At 43.1% G+C, this 20,293-nt stretch overlaps 1 protein-coding gene across 11 annotated transcripts in view; it reads left to right on the top strand.

Annotated features, from left to right (window-relative positions):
* COL26A1 (collagen type XXVI alpha 1 chain) overlaps positions 1-20,293 on the top strand; it is a 262,250-nt gene that overhangs the window by 163,403 nt on the left and 78,554 nt on the right. Inside the window, exon 2 of one of the 11 annotated variants that reach the window (XM_074189523.1) lies at positions 6,618-6,727. The exons of the other annotated variants lie outside the window; for them this stretch is intronic. Within the exon in view, the coding sequence (XP_074045624.1) occupies positions 6,691-6,727 (37 nt within the window). The 5' untranslated portion in view covers positions 6,618-6,690. The remainder of the gene's footprint in view (positions 1-6,617; positions 6,728-20,293) is intronic. 11 annotated transcript variants of the gene reach the window in all.

A 20,293-nucleotide genomic window follows, 5' to 3' on the forward strand; every position in this document is an offset into this window, starting at 1 on the left:
TTTGCACATTCTTTGGGGCAGGAGGGAGTTCTTGACTGACTCTGGAACATCCTCTAATAGTCCTTAGCATTTAGCGGGTGGGTTTAGGCCTTGTATGGACTTCATTTGTCCTTCACACTCAGTGCTATGATTGATTCCTAACCAGGGCTGCCACTGTCACAGTGTCATCTCCAACCCATTGAAGAAGAATTGTCTTTTTGAAGTTGCTGGAAGAGTGGAATCCACTCTTTGAACTTGGTCCTGAATGGGCTTGAAAAAGTCATGCCACACATGGGGGTGATGATCAACCTTAATGGCCTTGCTCATTTCATCAGTGCAACAATCAAGGACAATTTTGGGGTATCAGCGATGGAGAATTCCATCTGTATCCAGAGAAAGAATTGTGGAGTTTGAACAAAGACCAAAGACTATTATCACCTTTAATTTAAAAAAAAATCATCTTACTATAATTTTGTTATCTCTTATACTTTATGTTTCTTCCTTAAGGATATGATTTCTCTCTCATCACATTCAACTTAGATCAATGTACATGGAAACAATGTAAAGACTAACAGACTGCCTTCTTTGGGGGGGGGGGCTGGGAGAGAAGCAAAATTAGGGGAAGAAAATGTAAAATTCAAAATAAATAACTAAATTTAATTTTAAAAAAGTCATGCCACCACCAAGTTGACCTAATTCACTGCAGATGTATGTTATCTAACCTCATCTAGGTCTTCACTACAAGAAGACAATCTTTTTACCTCCCTAATAGATTCCCTCCCCCCATTTCCCACTGAAGTTGTTCTGACTCTTCTTCTTCAGCCTCCCTATGGCCCATCTCTTAATTGAAAGCCTCAGCTCTTTTCTTTCCTGAGAAGATTGAGATCATCAGGGATGAATTCCCACTTTTCTTCACCTCAAAGCCCCTTGATATCATTCTCTACTTCCTTTTTTCTTTCCACCAGTCTTTATATCAAGGTGGTCTCTCTTCTTGTCAAGGCTAGCCACTCTACCTGTGCCCTTGATCCCATCCCATTTTCCCGAGCAGATCGCCCCCTCAAGCATCCCTTCTCTCTTAATCTTCAGTCTCTCCCTTTCTACTGTTTCCTTACTTTTTTCCCTTCAAAATTCATCCTTAGAAATGACCTAATTAGATCCTACCATCCCCACATACTTCTGTCCTGTATCTCCCCCCCACTCCTAGTTCCCTGGGTAGATAATTGGTACATTGGATAGAAAACTGAACTTAGAATCATGAAGACCTTGGGTTCACATCTTGCCTCAGACACTTCTTAATTCCACAAAGGATAAAAGGAGATAATAATCACAAAGTGCCTAGCACAGTGCCGGCACACCATCAGCTTTTAATGTGTACTTGCTCCCTTCTTCCTTTTCTTGGCCAAACTCCTAGGAAAAAATTTCTGTCTATGTTCATCATCTCTATATTCTTCCAGTTCCATTATTTCTCTGAAACTCCTCTCTCCAAAGTGACCAACAATCCATTCCCCAGGTGATGAATGGTCAAAGGATATGAACAGGCAGTTTTGGGAAGAAACCAAAACTTTCTATAGTTTTATTGGAAAAAGTGCTCTAAATCACTATTAAAGAAATGCAAATTAAAACAGTTCTTAGGTACCACTTCACACCTATCAGAAGGGCTAATATGACAGAGAAGGAAAATGATCGGTGTTGGAACTGGAAAAACTAAGACACTAATACATTGGTGGTGAAGTTGTGAATGATTTCCATTCCAGAGAACAATTTGGAACTATGCCCAAAGGACTATAAAACTGTGTATACCCTTTGATTCAATACCACTGCTAGGCCTGTGTCCAAAGAGATAAAAAGAAAGGGAAAAGACCTATTCCTCTCTCTCTCTCTCTCTCTCTCTCTCTCTCTCTCTCTCTCTCTCTCTTTCACACACACACACACACACACACACACACACACAAACACACCTTTTTTCCTTTTGGTTCACTGGAAATATAAATGACAAAAGATAGCTTTAAAAAAAAAACTCAGGAATCTCATTATCTTCAGTACTATTTCAGACTAGGAATTGTGCTTTTAAACCGTGTCTCATTCCCTTTCCATTTCCTACACTGGCCCCATCATTTCTGCCCAGATCCTTCAATTTGTCCTATTCATTTATTTAATAATCCAGAAATAAAGTAGCCAGTTAGAAAACAAAATGCAGTACTTGGGCCAGGGATGCCAACTTGTCTGGATGAATTTAAATGCAGCAACCAATGTTTTCTCATCCTTAAGAATTCATAAAACTGCAGTTTGCCTCTAGGTCTGTGGGTTGCTCCGTCTGGGAACTCCTAGGCTGGTACAGTCTCCAGATTCTTCCCCTTGGTGACTGCCGCTGTGCTCTTTGTTTGCTTCTGACAGGAGAGTGGACTTAATCGGCATCTGGCCCTCATCCACTGAGGGGACCCCATTGACCAAGAGCTGGGTGTATTACCTGGCTGTAATACTGGCTGGCTATTTATTACCTGCCCCAATTCCCCCTTTCACTCTTATTCAGCTAAAATTTTACCATTCCATATGCAAATGTGTATGTACTAGGAACCCACCCAAGGTCTCCAGATGCTGCCCAGCTGGTTCTTTTTGGTGGTTTTGACTGGAGTCAGAGGGGACCAGGGAGCTTGTTGGAGCTGCTTTACCCTCCCATCTTCAACTGGAAGATTACCAGAGGAGGCCAGTCCTGGTTGTGTAAGACAATGCAAGAGAAGGCACAGAGAGTTGATCACCCCCAACTGCCAGGTCCTGGAGAGAAGGTGAAGAGTGCCTCACCAAAGAGTGGGGCAGGGCCCCTGCTCACAGAGGTCTCTGAGTCAAGGCTGGGGCATGAATCTCCCTTTATCAGTTAGATTGTGGAGAAGATTCCTGTTCTAGGCAGAGCCAGGTCTGAGAAGCTTTCCAGGGCTCTTGACAATCCTTAGGATGCTGTGATACGAGTCTGAACCTCTCCTACAATGCAGGGTGGGCATGTTGTCTGTCCTTCTATAGAACAGAAGCTCCTCAAGGTCAAAGACTCTTTCATTGAGGTAATTGTAACCCTAGCACCTTGCCCAGTGTCTCACCCCACTGGGAATGCCTTTCCATAGCACTCTGGCCTTGGTTTGGCCCTCTTATGCTCTTCACTTTGTATGATCAGGACTCTAACATATCTGTTTGGTTATCAAGGTTACCCAGAAGCCCTGATCTACTGTGTCTGATGGTCTTTTCTCTGATCTTTACCTTCTCTTTGGTCTGCTCCTCCTTCCGGATGCCCTGTCCTTCCTTGGCTTTCTTGGCAACAGTCCTACCTGACTGACCGCCCCCCCCCAAGTCTCCTTTGTTGGGTAAACCTCAATCTCCTGAGCCTGGAGCATGAGGAGCTTGTTTCTGGGCCTTCTTTTATCCCTTTAAAAATATTCTTTTATTAGGGGGCAGCTAGGTGGCTCAGTGGATAGAGCACCAGCCCTGGAGTTGGAGGACCTGAGTTCAAATCCGGCCTTAGACACTTAATAATTGCCTATCTATGTGACCCTGGGCAAGTCACTTAACCCAATTACCTTAAATAAATAAAAAAAATTTAAAGATCTTGATAAAAATATTCTTTTCCTGAGTAAATTTCATCTGCTTCTTTGGTTTCATGTATCAATTCTACCCACATTTATATGTCCCAGATGATCTCAAACCCTTCATCATCAGCTGCCTGAGCATCTCTGCCTTGATGCCTTTAAACATCATTTTCCCTTTCTGTCAGTTTTACTAACACCCCTCACTTCTCCCACAGGCCTCACCCCTGTTCTGTCAGTACTTCCCTCCCTTCCCAATTAGTACAAATCTACACAGTTTTCTATTCTGTCATCTGCTGTTCTTTTACCTTATCATCCTTCACATCTTACCAGACCCCAACCCTGGATTAGTCCCACAGTCTGCCTCCTAAGCTTCTCATCATACATTGAATGGAGTTGGAGGGAACCAATGCCATCTTCACTGGGTCCACTCCACATTTGTTATACTGTCTTTACTGGGTGCTTACCACATCAAGACCACCATGTTATTTTTCCCTGGCTGGTTTGCTTTCCCACTCTCCACAAACCGGCTAGTCCTTCCTCATCTCCTGCAGTATCTCCTTCCCTTGTCCTCTCAATGCAGGACCTCACTTAGGACTTTATGGAGAACATTCAGTCTTTCTGCCAGGAATTCCCCATTCTGATCTTCTTACCTTCTCACGTCATCCCCTACTATTTCTTCTTTTTATCGAATCCTTGATAATGTGGCATTTGATAAAAAAAGAGAAGACTTTGTCTTGTGCCCTTTTCTCTACATTTTCTCATTTGGTAAGCTCATTAGCCCCCAGGAGTTAACTTCTCTATGTAGATGAATTGCAGATTTACCTGGTTAGCCTGAGACTTTCTTGCCCATCATTCACTGCCTAGTAGATACTCCAAACTGGATGTCACATAAACATCTCAAGTAAAACAAAATATGTTTAAATTAGAGTTGTCAGTCATTCATTTATAAAATGACTATAATTTTATATAATTTATATAAATGTAAATTATGTAATTTATGCACAGCTAGGTGGCACATAATAATTACCTAATTGTGTGACCTTGGGTGAGTCACTTAACCCCATTGCCTTGCAAAAAAAACTTTAAAAAAAGGGGAAACCTGGTTTTTGCTTAGATAACCATTGTTCTATCACTAAGATTAGGGGAGGAAAACTTAGTGGTTTTCTAGGCTTAGGATTGGAATGTGTGCTTGGGAATGTCAGAGAAAACCCTAAGGTAGAAGGGAGATTAGGCCTTATGCCAAGAAATATGGTGCCTGGAGCTCTTCTCCCGCTGTCAAAATTCTGACATTTGAGGCTTCGGTTCTGGGCTTGGTCCTGGACGTGAGAGGTGGGATTTGTGAGGCTTAGGTCCTGGCTTGGGTCTGGTCCAGTCATAGAATCTATTTCCTGAAAGTCATGGGAACTGCAGCCTTGTTGCTGGGAGTCTCATTTGGGGCAGAGAAGCAGTAGACTCCAGGGTCATATTTGGGGCTGGAAGTTTAGAAAGAGGCCGGGAAAGCGACCTGTTAACTCCAGAGATAATAAAGCTCCCCTGATGAGGGCTCATTTGCAGCCCACCCCATAATCACTCTTCTGGTCTCCTTGGCACAGTCTCTGCTTTTGAAGAGTTTGGAAACTTCATTACTTTCCTCTTAAGTTGCCAAACCAAATGCATGTGATCAATAGCAGAAAACCTGTCAGTAGACACCTGCCCCAGGCCTTAGAAAATTCCTAAGAAGACTGTCCCATTATGGAAGAGTAGAAGCATCACAGTGAGCACGTGGATTTCTGAAACCTTTCCAGGGCCAGAGGGGAAGGGGCTTCAAGAAACGCTGGGGTCCCATAAGGGTCGCAGCTTTGTGCCTTTGGCTTCAACTTGTTGGGTGGCAGAGTCGTCTCTGGGCTTCATTTCCCAAGAGCAAGGCTGTTTTCTGTGCTTGAGAGCTCCAGTCACTGGTCACTTATTGGCTTCTTAGCAGTGACTCATCTAGGGTTCTCTTGGCAGAGCCTGGCGTGATCTACCTTGTCCTTCTCTGGCATCTTTCTCTTTCCCCTCTACCCTCTCCTCCCAGTGACCCCGACCCCCCTGAGGTGGGGTCTTTTCCGCCTCTACCACCTGTGCGTCTACACCTCTTTCTCCTTTCTGATGGAGCTGTTTCTGGCTCTGAGACAAGCCCTCTCATCATATCCAACTCAACCCTGATGGGACCCTCTTGTGCTCAGTACCCCGGGGCTTAGTCCAGTACAAAGAAGGTGCTTAGTAAATGCTTGTCAGTGTTTGATTTAGGCATTGTACCGCTACCTTTTTTATGTTTAGAATAGGTTCATGTATTTTAGAAGTACAAGAATGTACACAATGGACAAACCTCATAACCAGAAGCCATCCTTTGTTAAACAATTTAACAACAACATTACACATGTGTGTTTGTGAACATGTCCATGTATGTATCCCCTCGGTTCCCTACTCTCACTCCCAGTTATGTACAAAAATCTTTCCTCTTCCTTTTCATCATTTGTTTAGAAAATGATATATTTCATTACACTTTGAACATTTTGGCCCCTTTTTTTATAGCATTCTCGCTCCATCCCCTCATTGCTTGGAAATCAAGTAATATGGATTTATGAGTTGTAGTCCCAACTTGGCCACTCTGTGGATGACCTTTGGACACATTCTTTCTCTACTCTCTAGGCTCTGGTTTTCTCATCTGTAAAATCAGGTGGTTGGCCTAGATGATCCCCAAGCTTTTCTATAATTCCATAATATAAAACCTGTTTTATCAACTCTCCTTAAAATTATAACCATTAATGTTCATTTGGAAAAGGCATTTTAAAAATAAATGATGAGTCTTGATGTGTCTACTTCAAGAAAAATAGGAACATAAGTTTTTTTTTTTTTTTAAAAAGAATTGACACCCAAGCATCTTCTGAAAGCCATCCAGTACTTTTGGTTATTGAACTCCATGTATCTTTCTAGTATGTTTAAAAACTCACAAGATAGGGTGTTTTTGTCACAAATTAAAAATAGTAATAATAATATTAATACCAGAGAGGGAAGAAATTGTGCCTTTTGTTTTCTCCTTTCCAGGCCAATTTTCTGTCCATTCCTCTGTGGGCATCTGCACCATCTCTGTCCAACAGTGGAAGGATGTGAGACAGTCATGAGGTCCCATTACCCCAAGACTCACAGTCCTTCAGGTACAAGATTCAGTGAGTGGGGACAAGATCAGAGCAAGGAGGACAATAAAGAGCTAGCCATGGTGGGGAAGGGATAGCAGATGCTGACCAACTGACTTTGACCCAGGGTCCTGAGCTCCTCCTCCTCTTCCTTGGGAATCGAGGCGCCCAGGATGCTTCCTGTGGTTCTGGACCGAGACTCAGGCCACTCTGGCCAGAAGGTCCATAGGAAGGGCTCCAGTCTAGCCCCAGCTGCAGGATCATCAGGGTGTGGTGGGAGAGGGGCTAGATTATTAGCACCTTCATAAATGGGGGAGAGTGGGGAGAAAAGCCCCCTTGAACTGGAAGTCAATAAATGAAAAGAGTGTGGGCCACAGTTCCTTTGGGTAGAAAGGGCTTTGACTCAACTCTGTTGAGCTTGCTCCGTGGCATCCTTTGGGAAGATTTCCTCTGTCATCTAATGGCAATGGGGACAAGAGGGGAAGACTCCTTGAGTTCCACTAAGCAGTTGTACCTTCAAAACGCCACTCCTGCATTCTTGCAGAGTGGGAAAGACTTGGAAATAGTTATTGAGATTATCTCTCGCCTTTCACATTTGACAGATTACACTAAGGTATTCTCTGAGCCTCAGGCTGATGAAGGCCATTATTCCCCCATCCCCAACTAGCTCATATTACTCAGTTGCTTTAGGCTTTCTGCCAAATCCACTCGGTATCTGGGGGGCTTGTCCAACTCCCATATGTTTCCCACAGGTTAGGTGGGGGTCAGTTTCTAAAGCTATGTTGTAGAATATGGCTTGTGTTAGGGCTTTTAGACTCTACCATGCCTTATTTCTGCCATTATGGATAAGTACATTACTAAGTATGAACAATAGAGGGGACCTCTGCAAGTAATTTAGTATCTGACTATTAAATCCAAATCTGGGCAATCTGCACCCCTTTTCCAGGGATTTTTTTTCCTACCCAGGTTATACATTTCTTTTTGTTTGTTTGTTTTTGTAAGACAATAGGGTTAAATGACTTGCCCAAGGTCACATGGCTAGGTCATTATTAGGTATCTGAGTATATGGGGCGGCTAGGTGGCATAGTGGGGTGGCTAGGTGGTGTAGTGGATAAAGCACTGGCCTTGGAGTCAGGAGTACCTGGGTTCAAATCCGGTCTCAGACACTTAATAATTACCTAGCCGTGTGGCCTTGGGCAAGCCACTTAACCCCATTTGCCTTGCAAAAAATAAAAGGTATCTGAGTCTGAATTTGAACTCAGGTCCTCCTGACTCCAGGGCCGGTGCTCTATCCACTGCACCACCTAGCTGCCAGGGTTATACGTTTCTTGAGGACCAGAGATGGTGTCTCATTCATGTTTACAACCGTCACCATCATCTCCACCACCATCAGCAGCAGTACCATAGCATATACCAGTACTTTTGGTATTGAACTCCACGTATCTTTCTAGTATGTTTAAAAACTCAAAAGGTAGGGGTGTTTTGTCACAAATTAAAAATAGCAATAATATTAACACCAGAGAGGGAAGAAATTGTACCTTTTGTTTTCTGTCCACATAGTAGGTGTTCAATAAAGATTTGTTACCCTTATTACCTGGATCTTGTAGAACAAGGTCACAAAGGACTTTACTTTTCTGGGCCACAACTGGGAAATAAAGGGGTGGGACTCAGTGAGCCACAAGTTTCTAATCCTAAAATCTAAACTATGAAGAATATGAATGACTGAATGAATCAATGAATTAGCAAAAGAGTAGAATATAAAGATATCTGTCTGGAATTCACTGACTCTAATCTTGCTTACAAGTAGATAAATCAATGAAGTGAACTTAAGAGTCATGTTGTAACTATTTATTCTTCATGATAGTCTGAACATAAGATCTTCTTTGGACAGCCCCACTGGATATTGGGTGCTTTTTAAAAAAATTATAAAGAAAATGTGCAAACATTTACAGAAAGTGTCATGGATCATGGAAGCCAATGAGCTACCTGCTCTTAAGCCACCTACCAATTCATTGTGAGACGGTCTTGTCTCCTGCTGGGCCCATGTTTCCTGATGTGTAAAACATATAAATGAACTCTGTAATCTCCCAGATCCCTTCCAGCTCCAGGATTCTGTGAATACTGGGTTTGGCACGATGTCTGTCCCCTAGGCACTTAATAAATGATACTTGATTGGACTTGACTGTATCATTACTATCTAGCAAATTACACAGAAGATCTGAGTCTTCTATGTTGTTAGTGCTTTCCTCAAAATTAAACAATGAGAAAACAAACTTCTATAGCAATCATCGCTTCTCTCTTTCCCCAAACAGTCCTAGTTGCTAATGAGAGGAGTTCAGCCATATTGTCTATGAGATAATGAATTATGGGAGTCCTGACTCACAGAAGTCTGGGCAGCTACTCTTTTTATTCTCTTCCCACCCAAACCATCTCCATTGTTGGGGGACAGGATTAGATGGGGGGGTAGGCCTCCTTCCATGGTAGGGGATCAGCTCTGTGTGGATAAGAGGGGGTGAGGGAAGACAGGTCTGTCATGCAAAGGCAAAACTTAGAAGTCTGCAGATCCTCAGGTCAAACCTGGTGGGGATGGGGAGAAAAGATAGATGGATAAGAGGAAGAGAAAGAGAAAAAAAGAGGTATGGAGAGAAAGAGAGATAGAAATAGAGAGGAAGGGGGAGTAAGAGGAAGGGTGGGGGGAAGGATCAGAGCAGGACAGAGACAGAGAAGGGAGGAGAGAGAATGAGATTTGTTTAGTCATTAACAAGCATTTTTAAAGTGCCTTCTGTGGACCAGACACTGTGGTGGACACTGGAGAGAGGTGAGGATAACTGAAACTGTTCTTATCCTCAGAGATCTTATCCCCATCTAGATATTCATGGGCAGGTAAATAGAAAAAATCCACCTATACACATATACAAATAAAATATAGTTGAGTTGGGTTGGCTTTTTTGATTTTCTTGCTTGTTGGGGGTGGGGGGGGACCATAACAAGGAGGGAAATAAGGAAAGACCTCTGGAAGGAAGTGGGCCTTGAGCTGAGCCTTGAATGGAAGCAAATCTGGGGAGAGGAGAGGGCTTTCTAGGACTAAAACACTGCCCTGGAGATGGAAAAACAACAAGGAGACTGAATGGGCCTGACCATAACATGTCCAAAGGGGCAATGTTTGGATTTCTCCTAACCAGGAGTTTTATTTTATGTCAGAGCCAGCAGAGAGTCACTGATTCTTTCTGAGCAGAGGTTTGGTGCAGTCCAACTTGTGCTTTAGGAGGCTCTTTTTTTGACTGCCATGTGAAGTGGTGATGGGAGTGACCAAGGCAGTCAGCAGGAGGGGCAGGAGGGGGAGCCAGGACTCCCGGTCTTTGTCACAGGAAAGAGTTGCTAGAGGTAGCTGGTTTAGGCCCTAAAGGTTAAACTTGGAACTTAAGCAGAAGTAGTATCAAAGGAGAGTTTGGCTTTGCTATAAAGCAGAACCAAGACGGCACCCCAGTAAGTTGGGCGATATGGAGGGATCAAGAAAGGAAAGTTCTAAAATGAAATCTAGTTTGTCATCTAGGCATCCCTAGGAAACAATGGAGGGGGGTTAATGGACTGAGGGGAATGAGAATAAGGGAGCAGTCAGTGGAGAATGTTGACCCATAGCACCCAACCATTCAGAATCACTAGGATGACGTGAATATGATGGGGGTAGAAGAATGTTAATGATTGATGAGTGGCTCCAAGTAGGTTATCATTATCCAGACCTGGAACGCGCCTGGCAGGGATGAATCAGGCCCCAAAGAACTGTAAGTGGCTGAATATGGTGCTTCCTGGAGCATGATGAGAAAGGGTTCAAGTGAGGCTTAGAACTGATGCTTCAGTGGCTTCAAAGAGATTGAGGGATGGAGGCCAAGAAAGGGTAGGTAGCACCTGGTAGTGAAAAAATAAAGACTATCTTGTTTCTGGGGATGACCCCCCATTGCACAGTGTAGTTCACACTCTACTATAGTTCAAGCTGTCTACAATCCATCACCTAACATTCATCAAGCTCCTACTGTTTGCCAGCACCTGGTCTAAGGCTGAGGAAACAAAGAAAGGAGAAAAGTCCTTGCTCTCAAGGAGCTCTCAGTTCAATGAAAAGGGCCAGCTCTTTCCATCTCAACTATGGAATTTGAGGATTTTTCCTTTACCAGTGATATTCCAAGACTTCCAAGGTGGCATGCAACTTGGAAATGTCTCCTTTTCCCAGCTAGGAAGGTGTGAGACTCCTTACCATTTTGTCTACCTTCTGTGTAGTTGCCTTATTGTCACTGGTGATTCCCTCCTGAGTCTTTAATGGGAAAAGGAGGGATAGACAGGATAGGTTTTCTGGTGAACATGACCACGATCCTGAGGTTAGTTGACTGCAGATTTTTTCTGTAAAACAAACTCATTTTGGAATTCCTCTTTTGTTCTTCCAGCCAGAGACATGGGCTTCCTTACATGCCAGCTTATGGATACAGGGCAGTGACTTGATGGGGCTGTAGTTTTGATTATAATCACATGTGCTGGGACTCGCCCTCTCTTCTGCAAATCCATGCTCCTCTAGGGAAAGAGGCAGCAATGTCCCACAATGGACTAAAACTAAGATAAATTGCAAATTATGTTCTTTCTCAGTCAACACAGAAATTTAGGAAGCTGTTGATCCATAAAAACAAGTGGAATTTATTCTCTACAATTTGTTGGTGCCATTACTGGTCTCCCACCCTCCATCTGGGATTGCTTTTTTTTCGTCTGTTCTGGCCTTGAATCAGAATGCCTTGTGCTTCTAGCTTTGCCCCTCCTGCTCAGGATCCCAAACAACACTGGTGATCCAAAGCACAAACTTGAAAGATAGAACAACATTGGGGTTCATTGGGATTTGATAAAGGATTTGTGTTTCTGAGATTGGGCTAATGAGATAGCTCAAGGGGAAGTGAGTGGTTAGAGTGCTAGACTTGGAGGCAGAAAGACCTGAATTCAACTCTTTCCTCTGACACTTACTATCCATGACTCTAAACAAATCACTTGACCTCACTCCTCTCTGGTTTCTCAAACTGTAGGATAGGAATAATAGCTTTTATCTCAAAGTGCTACATAAATGCTCATGACTTGTTTGTTGGTTTCTTCATTTAATTCAACCATAATCATTAGATTTCAACAGTTTTATATGAAATTAGCAGGAAAGGCAACATCAAACTGCCCTTCCAGTTTGTAAGTTCTTAGTCCTTAAAAATAAGGTGTAGTTCTTACTCTTTCCCTACTCACATTACCTTATATTTACTCATTGTGTACATGCTGTCTCCCCCCAGTAGACTGGAAGCACCTTGAAGGCAGGGACTGTCTCATCTTTGTCTTTCTGCCCCTAGCACTGAATACTGTATATGGTCCAATGTTGTTGAATTGAGCTTAGCCAGATGGCCTCCAATGTAAACCTTCCTGAGACTTCGGGGTTGGGGAGAGGTCAGTGTGGCCCCTGTTAAACTTTTCCCCCTCCAGCCCAGGTCCTGAAAAGGGCAAGGGGGATAGACAATCAAATCAATCCACTCCATTTGGGGAACAGTCGATTTTTTCCAAAGCAGTACAGGAAACTCTTCCCTCGGCATCGTATGTTTCTTTCATTAGGAGTTGTTGATAAACCTCTGACTCTTTGACATTGTACAGGTTCAGGCTTCCTTCCCTCTTTGGAAATGTAGCGAGGGAGGAAAGAAGCCCAGAATGGACTTAGAGAAGCGGGACAGTTCAATCGGTCTAGATGCAACATGGTGGGACATACGGAGGTGGATCCCGGTGGATGAACTTGCAAAGAAAGGCTGGGCCAGGTGGTGGAGGGCTTAGAATACTGCATGGAGATGTCTGTGGTTTATTTAATGACCTGCGTGAAGCCAGAAATGGTTTTTAAATGAGGGTAATATAGTCAGAAGGATCCTTTAGGAACATTCCTGATGATGGCAGGGGTAGATGGGAGGCAGGAGAAACTGAAGGCTGGGACACCATGTGGAATGTTCTAGCAAGGAAGCAACTCATTATGTACATGTTGTCTCCCTCTATAGAATGGAAGCACCTTGAAGGTAGGGATTGCTTCATCTTTGTCTTTCTGGCCCCAGCACTGAGCACTATATATGGCCCATTGTTGTAAACTATGCTTAGCCATCTACCCCATAGGCAGAGAGGAGGTTTCCTCCAATTTAAACTTGCCTGAGACTGGGGTGGGGGGGGTACAAATGTGCCTCCTAGATAGGGAGACCTGAACCAGGGCAGCAATTCAGCAAATACTGTAAGTGAAGCTGCTTTTGTTAAAGGTCATCACATCATCCCATCACCACCTCCTCCCTGGCCTAGGAAGCCAAGAAGCTCGCCTTTCTCCCTTTGCTTCAAACTGGGGTCCCTTCCTTTCTTCCTGTGACAGTCAAGAGTCAAAGAAAGGCTTCTTTGCGATCCTCCAAATCTTTGCAAATGATCCTCTTGCCTGCTCCTGGAGGACCCCTGGCCCTCCATTTGAGGAGCCAGCCCTAAGTGGTATTAAGAATTCCATCCCTGGTTCCAGGCCACTGGTGTTTGTAGCACTTCCCCAGGGTCTAAATTCCATCCTTGGAAAGGAGACGTTGCAGAGAAGAATAAATCATTCTCTCCATGTGGAGCCCCAAGATTCCTCGGTCACTCGGCCTGACAATACTTACTGCCCCCATGACCTTGGCTTTGGGCTTGGAGTCTTGTTAAAGGAATTCTTTCCCAGTGAAATACTGATCACTGAGGAGATACCAAATTTACAGCTTGTTTCAGATGGGAAGAGCCCTTTCTGTAAGGGTTGGTGTCATCTTTCAACATGAAACAAGGCTCTCTCCAGGCTGTCCTGGACCATATAGACATTTATGATTTTCTTCTGGAAGAGGAAAAGGGGTAAAGTTATCTTCAAACAATAATGTAAGATTAACAACATGAAACCAGAGAGCCATCCCAAGAAAAGTAGTTGAAATTACTGAACCTTTAAAAATAAAACACATGGAGAGTCCATCTCTTGTGTGTTCTCCATCAACCAAACTGCTGGTGAAACGAGATCACTTGTTTCTTTTGGGATGTTTTGTGTGTCCCTGGAAAACTTGAAAACTCTTCCCTCTAATAAATTGCAAGATGTCTTCTTCCCTTAGCTAGACATCTCCACACAAGTTTTGGGATCACTCAGCCCTCCATCTGTGGAGGAAATGAAGTACTTTGATCTCAAAGGTTTTTTCCCCCCTTTTCCTTCCACCTGTGTGCCATTTAATTGCTGGGGACATCCCACAATCATTAAAATTTGTGGGGCTGAACTACACATAGTGTTTGTGTAACTTAATAAGTTGAGGGCATTTGACTCCTCACCCAACATTCACTGGCCCATTCCACCGATGCTTCCTAGTGCTTAGCATCTTTCTAAAGTGAGGGGGCTTGGACTCAATGGTCTCCAATGTCCCTTCCAGCTCCAAATTTACAAGATGGAAAATGGCCAGTCTGGAATTCAGCTCACTAGTAACTCCCCCATCTTGAATATTGGTAGCCAAGGACTTTGAAGAAAGTCAAAAAGGTTCCTGAGCAGACAACATAGGCTCCCCAAAGTCCATGTGAAAAATGGAGCAGGGTCAGCTTGCTCATTGGATCATTTAAAAAATCTGTTATGACCCAGACGAAGAGCAACAGACATTTAGCATTTCCATCTCAAAATAGCTAACTTTATATAGCCCTTTGAGGTTTGCACAGCCTTTATAATAAATGTGGTTGCATTTGGTCTTTACAGCAACCTTGGGAGGTAGTAGTTATCTCCATTTCACAGATGAGGAAACTGAGACAAATTAAGTGACTTGAGTGACTTGTTCAGAGTCACATGGCTAGTAAGAGTTTGAGGCTGGATTGGAACTCAGTTTTCTTCACTGTACCACCCAACTGCCTTTTTAAAAAAAAACTTGATTTAATTTTAAAAATATTTTCAGAGCACTTCATTTGTGTTCAATAAATATTGGGCATTTTGCTGGATAGAAAGAAGAATATAAGCAAGGCCCTGCTTATAAGGAGCATATGTTCATAACAAGAATATTGGGGACCACGTGTAGAACAAAGTCCTACATGAGTTCTGAAAATCTAGAAGGAACCAGCCAGTTGGAGGGAGAGGCTGCAGGAGGGCAGGCTTGGGGGTCAAGTCCAGAGGGAACTTCCAGGGGAGGGCAGCCTGGAGAGGAATTTGTTCATTCACAAAACACAGGGCCCTGCCCAGGACTTCATGATCCAACACAAAGCCTGCAGGGCTAGAAAGCCTGCCAGACCAGGAACCTTGCCAACCAGGTGGTGGGGGTTCAAATCCCACCTCTGATTCAGGTGCGGGATTGGAAAGAAGAATGAAGCAAATCTCCAGAGGAGGATTGTGAGCTCCTTGTAGGCAGGTTCTGTCTTTGGCCTCTTTTTGTATCCCCGCAATAGATGCTTCCTATTGGAAGACTAAAAAGACGAAGTAAATTATGGCAAGTTGTACTAGATAGGTTGCCTTAGACTGCTGAGTATGGATTGAAAGAAGCCTTCTTCTCTCCACTCTTGGTCCTGAGGTTAATAAATAATCAACAGCCCTTTATGAAGCACCTGCTCTGTTCCAAGCATTATGCTAGGTATGGGGATACAAAAGACCTCAAAACAATCTGTTGCCCAAGTCTCTTACCTGAGCCCCAAATCCATCTCCATCACCAGTAGACATTTTCTCCCTCCTGGTCTGGATATCTCTAGACTTTGGTTCCTGGGAATTTTGATCACTTCCTTACTTGACCCCCCCTTTTTGTTTCTTAACTGGTCTCCTTGAAAAAAAAATGTCCCTAGCCAGCTTTTCAGATTGGCTCAGCCCTTGATGATGGGATTGCTTCTTCCCCAGGCAGATTTTCAGCTCTCTGGCCCAGCTCACCAAAGCTTCTCTGGTTCTATGTCCTCAGTCTACTACTTGTTTAGTTTTTCTTCCCACACTGAAGTTCTCTCTTGGCCTTCATCCTCCATTCATCAGAAATACTGTGCTGATGGAGATGGATTTGAGGCTCAAGAGACTTGTTTTGTCCCTTGGACAAATGGACTTTGCATAGCTTTCCCTGTTCTCACATAGACAACAACCATTCTTTACCTCCATCTCAGATGCTGTTTCCCTCCATGTAGGAACCCCAAAGATTCCTTTAAAAATGATTATAAACAAAAACTGGCAATATTCAGACACTCCTCTGCTCTACCATCTTCCCCAGTGATCAGTCAGGATTTAGACACCCTGGACTACACAGCCTGAAGAAAATTAGTCAAATGTTGGTGAACATGTCGGCAGCTAAACATGTAGGTGCTGTTCTCCAGTGGCAGCCAAGGTCTAAGAGGAGGAGAAAGATCTTGGGGATTTTGTTGGGATCAGTAAGTGGGCAAAAAGACTTGAAAAGTGAGAGATACTTTCCTCTCCCATTTTAAGGTTTTGACTTGAATGATTAGATTAATAGTGAGTGAAGGGAGCAAAACCAAGAGCATTGTACACCTTATTTTATTTTATTTTTTTATTGTTTTTTTTTTTTGGCAAGGCAATGGGGTTAAGTGACTTGCCCAAGGTCACACAGCTAGGTAATTATTAAATATCTGAGGCTAGATTTGAACTCGGGTCCTCCTGACTCTAGGGCCGGCACTCTATCCACTGTGCCACCTAGCTGCCCCAATTGTATACCTTAACAGCAACATTGTGTGATGATCAATTATGATAGACTGTTAGCTCTTCTCAGCAATACCATACTCAAAGACAATTCTAAAAGATTTGTGCTGGAACATACCATCCATATCCAGAGAAAGAACTATGGAGCCTGGATGCAGACTATAGCATACTATGTTCACATTTTAAAATCTGTTGTATGTTTTTCCTTTCTCATTATTTTTTCCTTTTGTTCTGATAACTTCTTTCACAACATGACTAATATGAAAATATATTTAACATGAGGGTATATGTATAACCTATATTAGATTACTTGTCATGGAGAAGGAGGAAGAGAGAAATATGTGGGACTCAAATCTTACAAAACTAAATGTTGGAAATCATTTTTATATGCCACTTGAAAAAAACTTTAAAAATTAAAAAAATAAAAACACCAGGAAGTCATAAGAAGGAGGGGGTTTAGGTAAAAGGAGAATGTTTGCTTATAAGCTCATGAGTTTGAGGCACTGAAGGGAGAGCTATAGGAACCTTTCTGGTAGGAAATTGAAAATGAAGGCCTACTATTCCAGAGATGAGTCAGGACTAAGAAGACAGACTTTGAAGATTCCTGGCACATAGTAGGTACTTTAGAAATGCTGGCTTGTTTGTTTGATCTCTGTTGAAGTGATGTTTGAAATCATGGGAATGGATAAGATCATGGAGAACAGATTATAGAAAGAGAAAAGTGAAAGCCAAGTCTTTGACCTTGGGAACATCATTAGATGTGGAAAAAAGAGTCAAAAGTGGGAAAGCAATGAGGGTTGGAGAGGGAAGAGAAAACCTAGAGTTGGGGGCTCCCCAAAACCAAGCAAAGGAAAAGGATCAAGAAGAAGGAGCCAAAAGTGAGATTAGAGAGGATGAGGACTGAATAAAGGCGGTAGAATTTGGCTCTATGGAGTCACTGGTGACCTTGGAGAGAGAAGCTTCAGTGAGTCCTGCCGGATGGAAACAGCATCATAAGCAGAGGGGTGAATGAGTCAAGGGTGGTCAGCTGGAATGGACTTCGGACTTAGTGAGTGGGTCCTATGTATGGCTTCCCATTCAGCCAGTAATGTTCAGCTTTCTGGAGGTGTCTAGGATTCTTTTATAAAAAAGGAGATGATTTCATTTCTTCCATCAATCCCATAGAATGTGAAAAACTGCCTGCTGCAATGATTCATAGAGCCTGTGGAAGAGGACAGACAGTCCTGAAAAAGGCCTCTGGGGAGGCTTCCAAAAAGCATACATCTTACACCAGCTGTTTTGCCAAGGTCACTAACCCTCATCTTACTTTCTGGCCTAACCAAAATGGATTTCAGCTGTGACAGGGCTGGGGATTGTACCCCAAAAGATTCATAAAATGAAAGGGCTGGAGACTTTAAACTCATATAGTCCATTCTTTCAGGACCATACCTTAATTACCCTCAGATAAATGGGAATCTGTCCCATTCTGAAATCAAAAGAGGCTATTTGTGATCCTCCTTTGGTAACATCTTCCAGTATCAATAATTTTTAAGACACACTCTCTTATCTCTAACTCAAGTCCTCCTTGCTATATCTTAACCCCCTTTCCTTTTATCCTGACCTCAACATAAATGGAAAACAGCTGGTCATGGACTGGAGTCTAGAAAACTTTCATAAAGTTGAACAGTTATTCAATCCTCCTTGTTGATGGTTGGAGGAATATTTATATACACATTGATGGCAAAGCTTAAAAGTTCCTTGCTTAAGCCTCTGACATTTTCATTTTCTCTGGTCTAGGAGTTGAAATACTACCCCTAGGTCTCTAAGACAGCACCCAGAAGGATGGAAATAGGGTCCAGGCTTTCCTCCAAGCCCCTTAAGGTCAGGACTGTCTTCTTGGGAATATCCATGGTGTATGGTCCTGGTAGTCCAGGTTAGAAGGCATGGCCCATGGGAATCGAGAAGGTCCATGGTATATGGTACTGATAGCCCAGATTAGAGGGCAGGAAGATGCAGTAGGCATGGTCCAAGGGAAGCAAGCTTCCCATAAGCAAATAAAGTAACACTAAGCAAATAGTTTGCTAGTAATGTAGTATGAGTTAGCAGAATAAATCGGCTCCATTTGTACAGTAATTGACCATGCCCGTGCCCATACACACAATGTTCTTCAGCAGCAAAGTCATAGAAGGGGGTAAATCAAGAAGAGCTCTTCAGAAAGGAAATGTAGGCTCTGGGGAGTCAGGCTCCAGTAACCTTAGAGTGTCCTTCCTTCATGAACCAGCAAATAGTATTTCTGTCTTCCTTATCAATGATAAATGCTTTATGAGCACCCACCCGACATTCACTTAAATGGCCCAGTTGTTTGTAATTTGGACTGAAACCACTGATCAATTATTTATAAAATGCCTACCATGTCCTAAGCACTGAGGTTACAAGAACCACGAATAAATAATCCCCGTGCTCAAGAAGCTTACTTCCTGTTGGGGAAGACAAGCATATATATGTTTATGTCAAATAAATATATACAAAATAAATACATTATGAATGTGAGAGCTGCTGTTGGGGGATCTGGGAAGACTTCCTGTAGGTGATTCTCCAACTGAGACTCAGAGGAGAAGACAGATTTCATGAGGTCATGAAGGAGGACGTCCCAGCTATAAGGAAAGGATAGTGCAAAGGCAGGATGGAAGAACATCACAAAAGCCAGTTTGAGGGGTGACTAGGTGGCATAGTGGATAGAGCAACGGCCTTGGAGTCAGGAGTACCTGAGTTCAAATATGGCCTCAGTCACTTAATAATTACCTAGCTGCGTGGCCTTGGGCAAGTCACTTAACCCCATTGCCTTGCAAAAACAAAACAAAACAAAAAAGCCAGTTTGACTGGACTTTAGAGAGATGGGATATTTAATGAGGCCACAGAGATGAGTTGGAGCAAGTTTGTGAAGGACTTTAAAAGTCGAGAACAGTTTATATTTTCATTCTAGAGGCAATGGAGAGCCATTGGAGTTGATTGAGAAGAGGAGCAACTCTATAAAAAAGTCCTCTTGGCAGTGTGTGACGAATGATTTGGAGAAGGGAGAGGTTCAAGTCAGGGAGACCATGTAGGACCAAACTGTCACAGTTCTGGCAAGAGGTGATGTGGATCTGAGCACAGCTGGGGGATCCTAAGAGTTGTCTAAGCAGTCACATCCAAAAGAGCTTTCTAGTCCAGAGAAGGATTGGCTTCAGATTCCTGACTGGCTACCAACTAGCTGGCTAAAGGCAGTGTGGTGTGGTGGAGAGAGCATGCAATTTGTGAGTCGGAAAGTTGTTTAGGCATTTTTTTTTTACTTATTTCCAACCCAAATTGAGGTTTTCTTGGTTATTTCCTTTTCCAACTCATTTTGCAGATGAAGAAGCAAACAAATCTTAGTGACTTGCTCAGGGTCATATTTGAACTCTGAAAGATGAAATTTTTTTTTTTAGGTTTTTGCAAGGCAAATGGGTTTAAGTGGCTTGCCCAAGGCCACGCAGCTAGGTAATTATTAAGTGTCTGAGACTGGATTTGAACCCAGGTACTCCTGACTCCAGGGCCAGTGCTTTATCTGCTGCGCCACCTAGCCACCCCAAAGATGAAATTTCTTGACAGCAGGACTTGCAGTCTATGCCTGCACTGCCTAGCTGCCTTGAAGTCTGGAAGACCTAGCTTCAGATTCTCATCTTCAGCTTAGTAGCTGTGACCACTCCATCTCGGTGTCTTTTTTTTTTTTTTTTTTTTTTTTTATAAATGATCTCTAAGGTCCCTTCCAGCACTAAGCCTATGATCAACATTCATTTCAGTGACTCTGGGAGTTTTCTCAGCCCAGTGAATTTTTCTTAAGCAATTGCCATATGGCCAGTCTCAAGCTGTTTTAATGTTTTCCTGTGTCCTATGAGTTCTCCTAGGTTTTT

The sequence above is a fragment of the Macrotis lagotis genome, chromosome 5 (genome assembly GCF_037893015.1).
Source record: "Macrotis lagotis isolate mMagLag1 chromosome 5, bilby.v1.9.chrom.fasta, whole genome shotgun sequence".
Taxonomy (NCBI): Eukaryota; Metazoa; Chordata; class Mammalia; order Peramelemorphia; family Peramelidae; genus Macrotis; species Macrotis lagotis.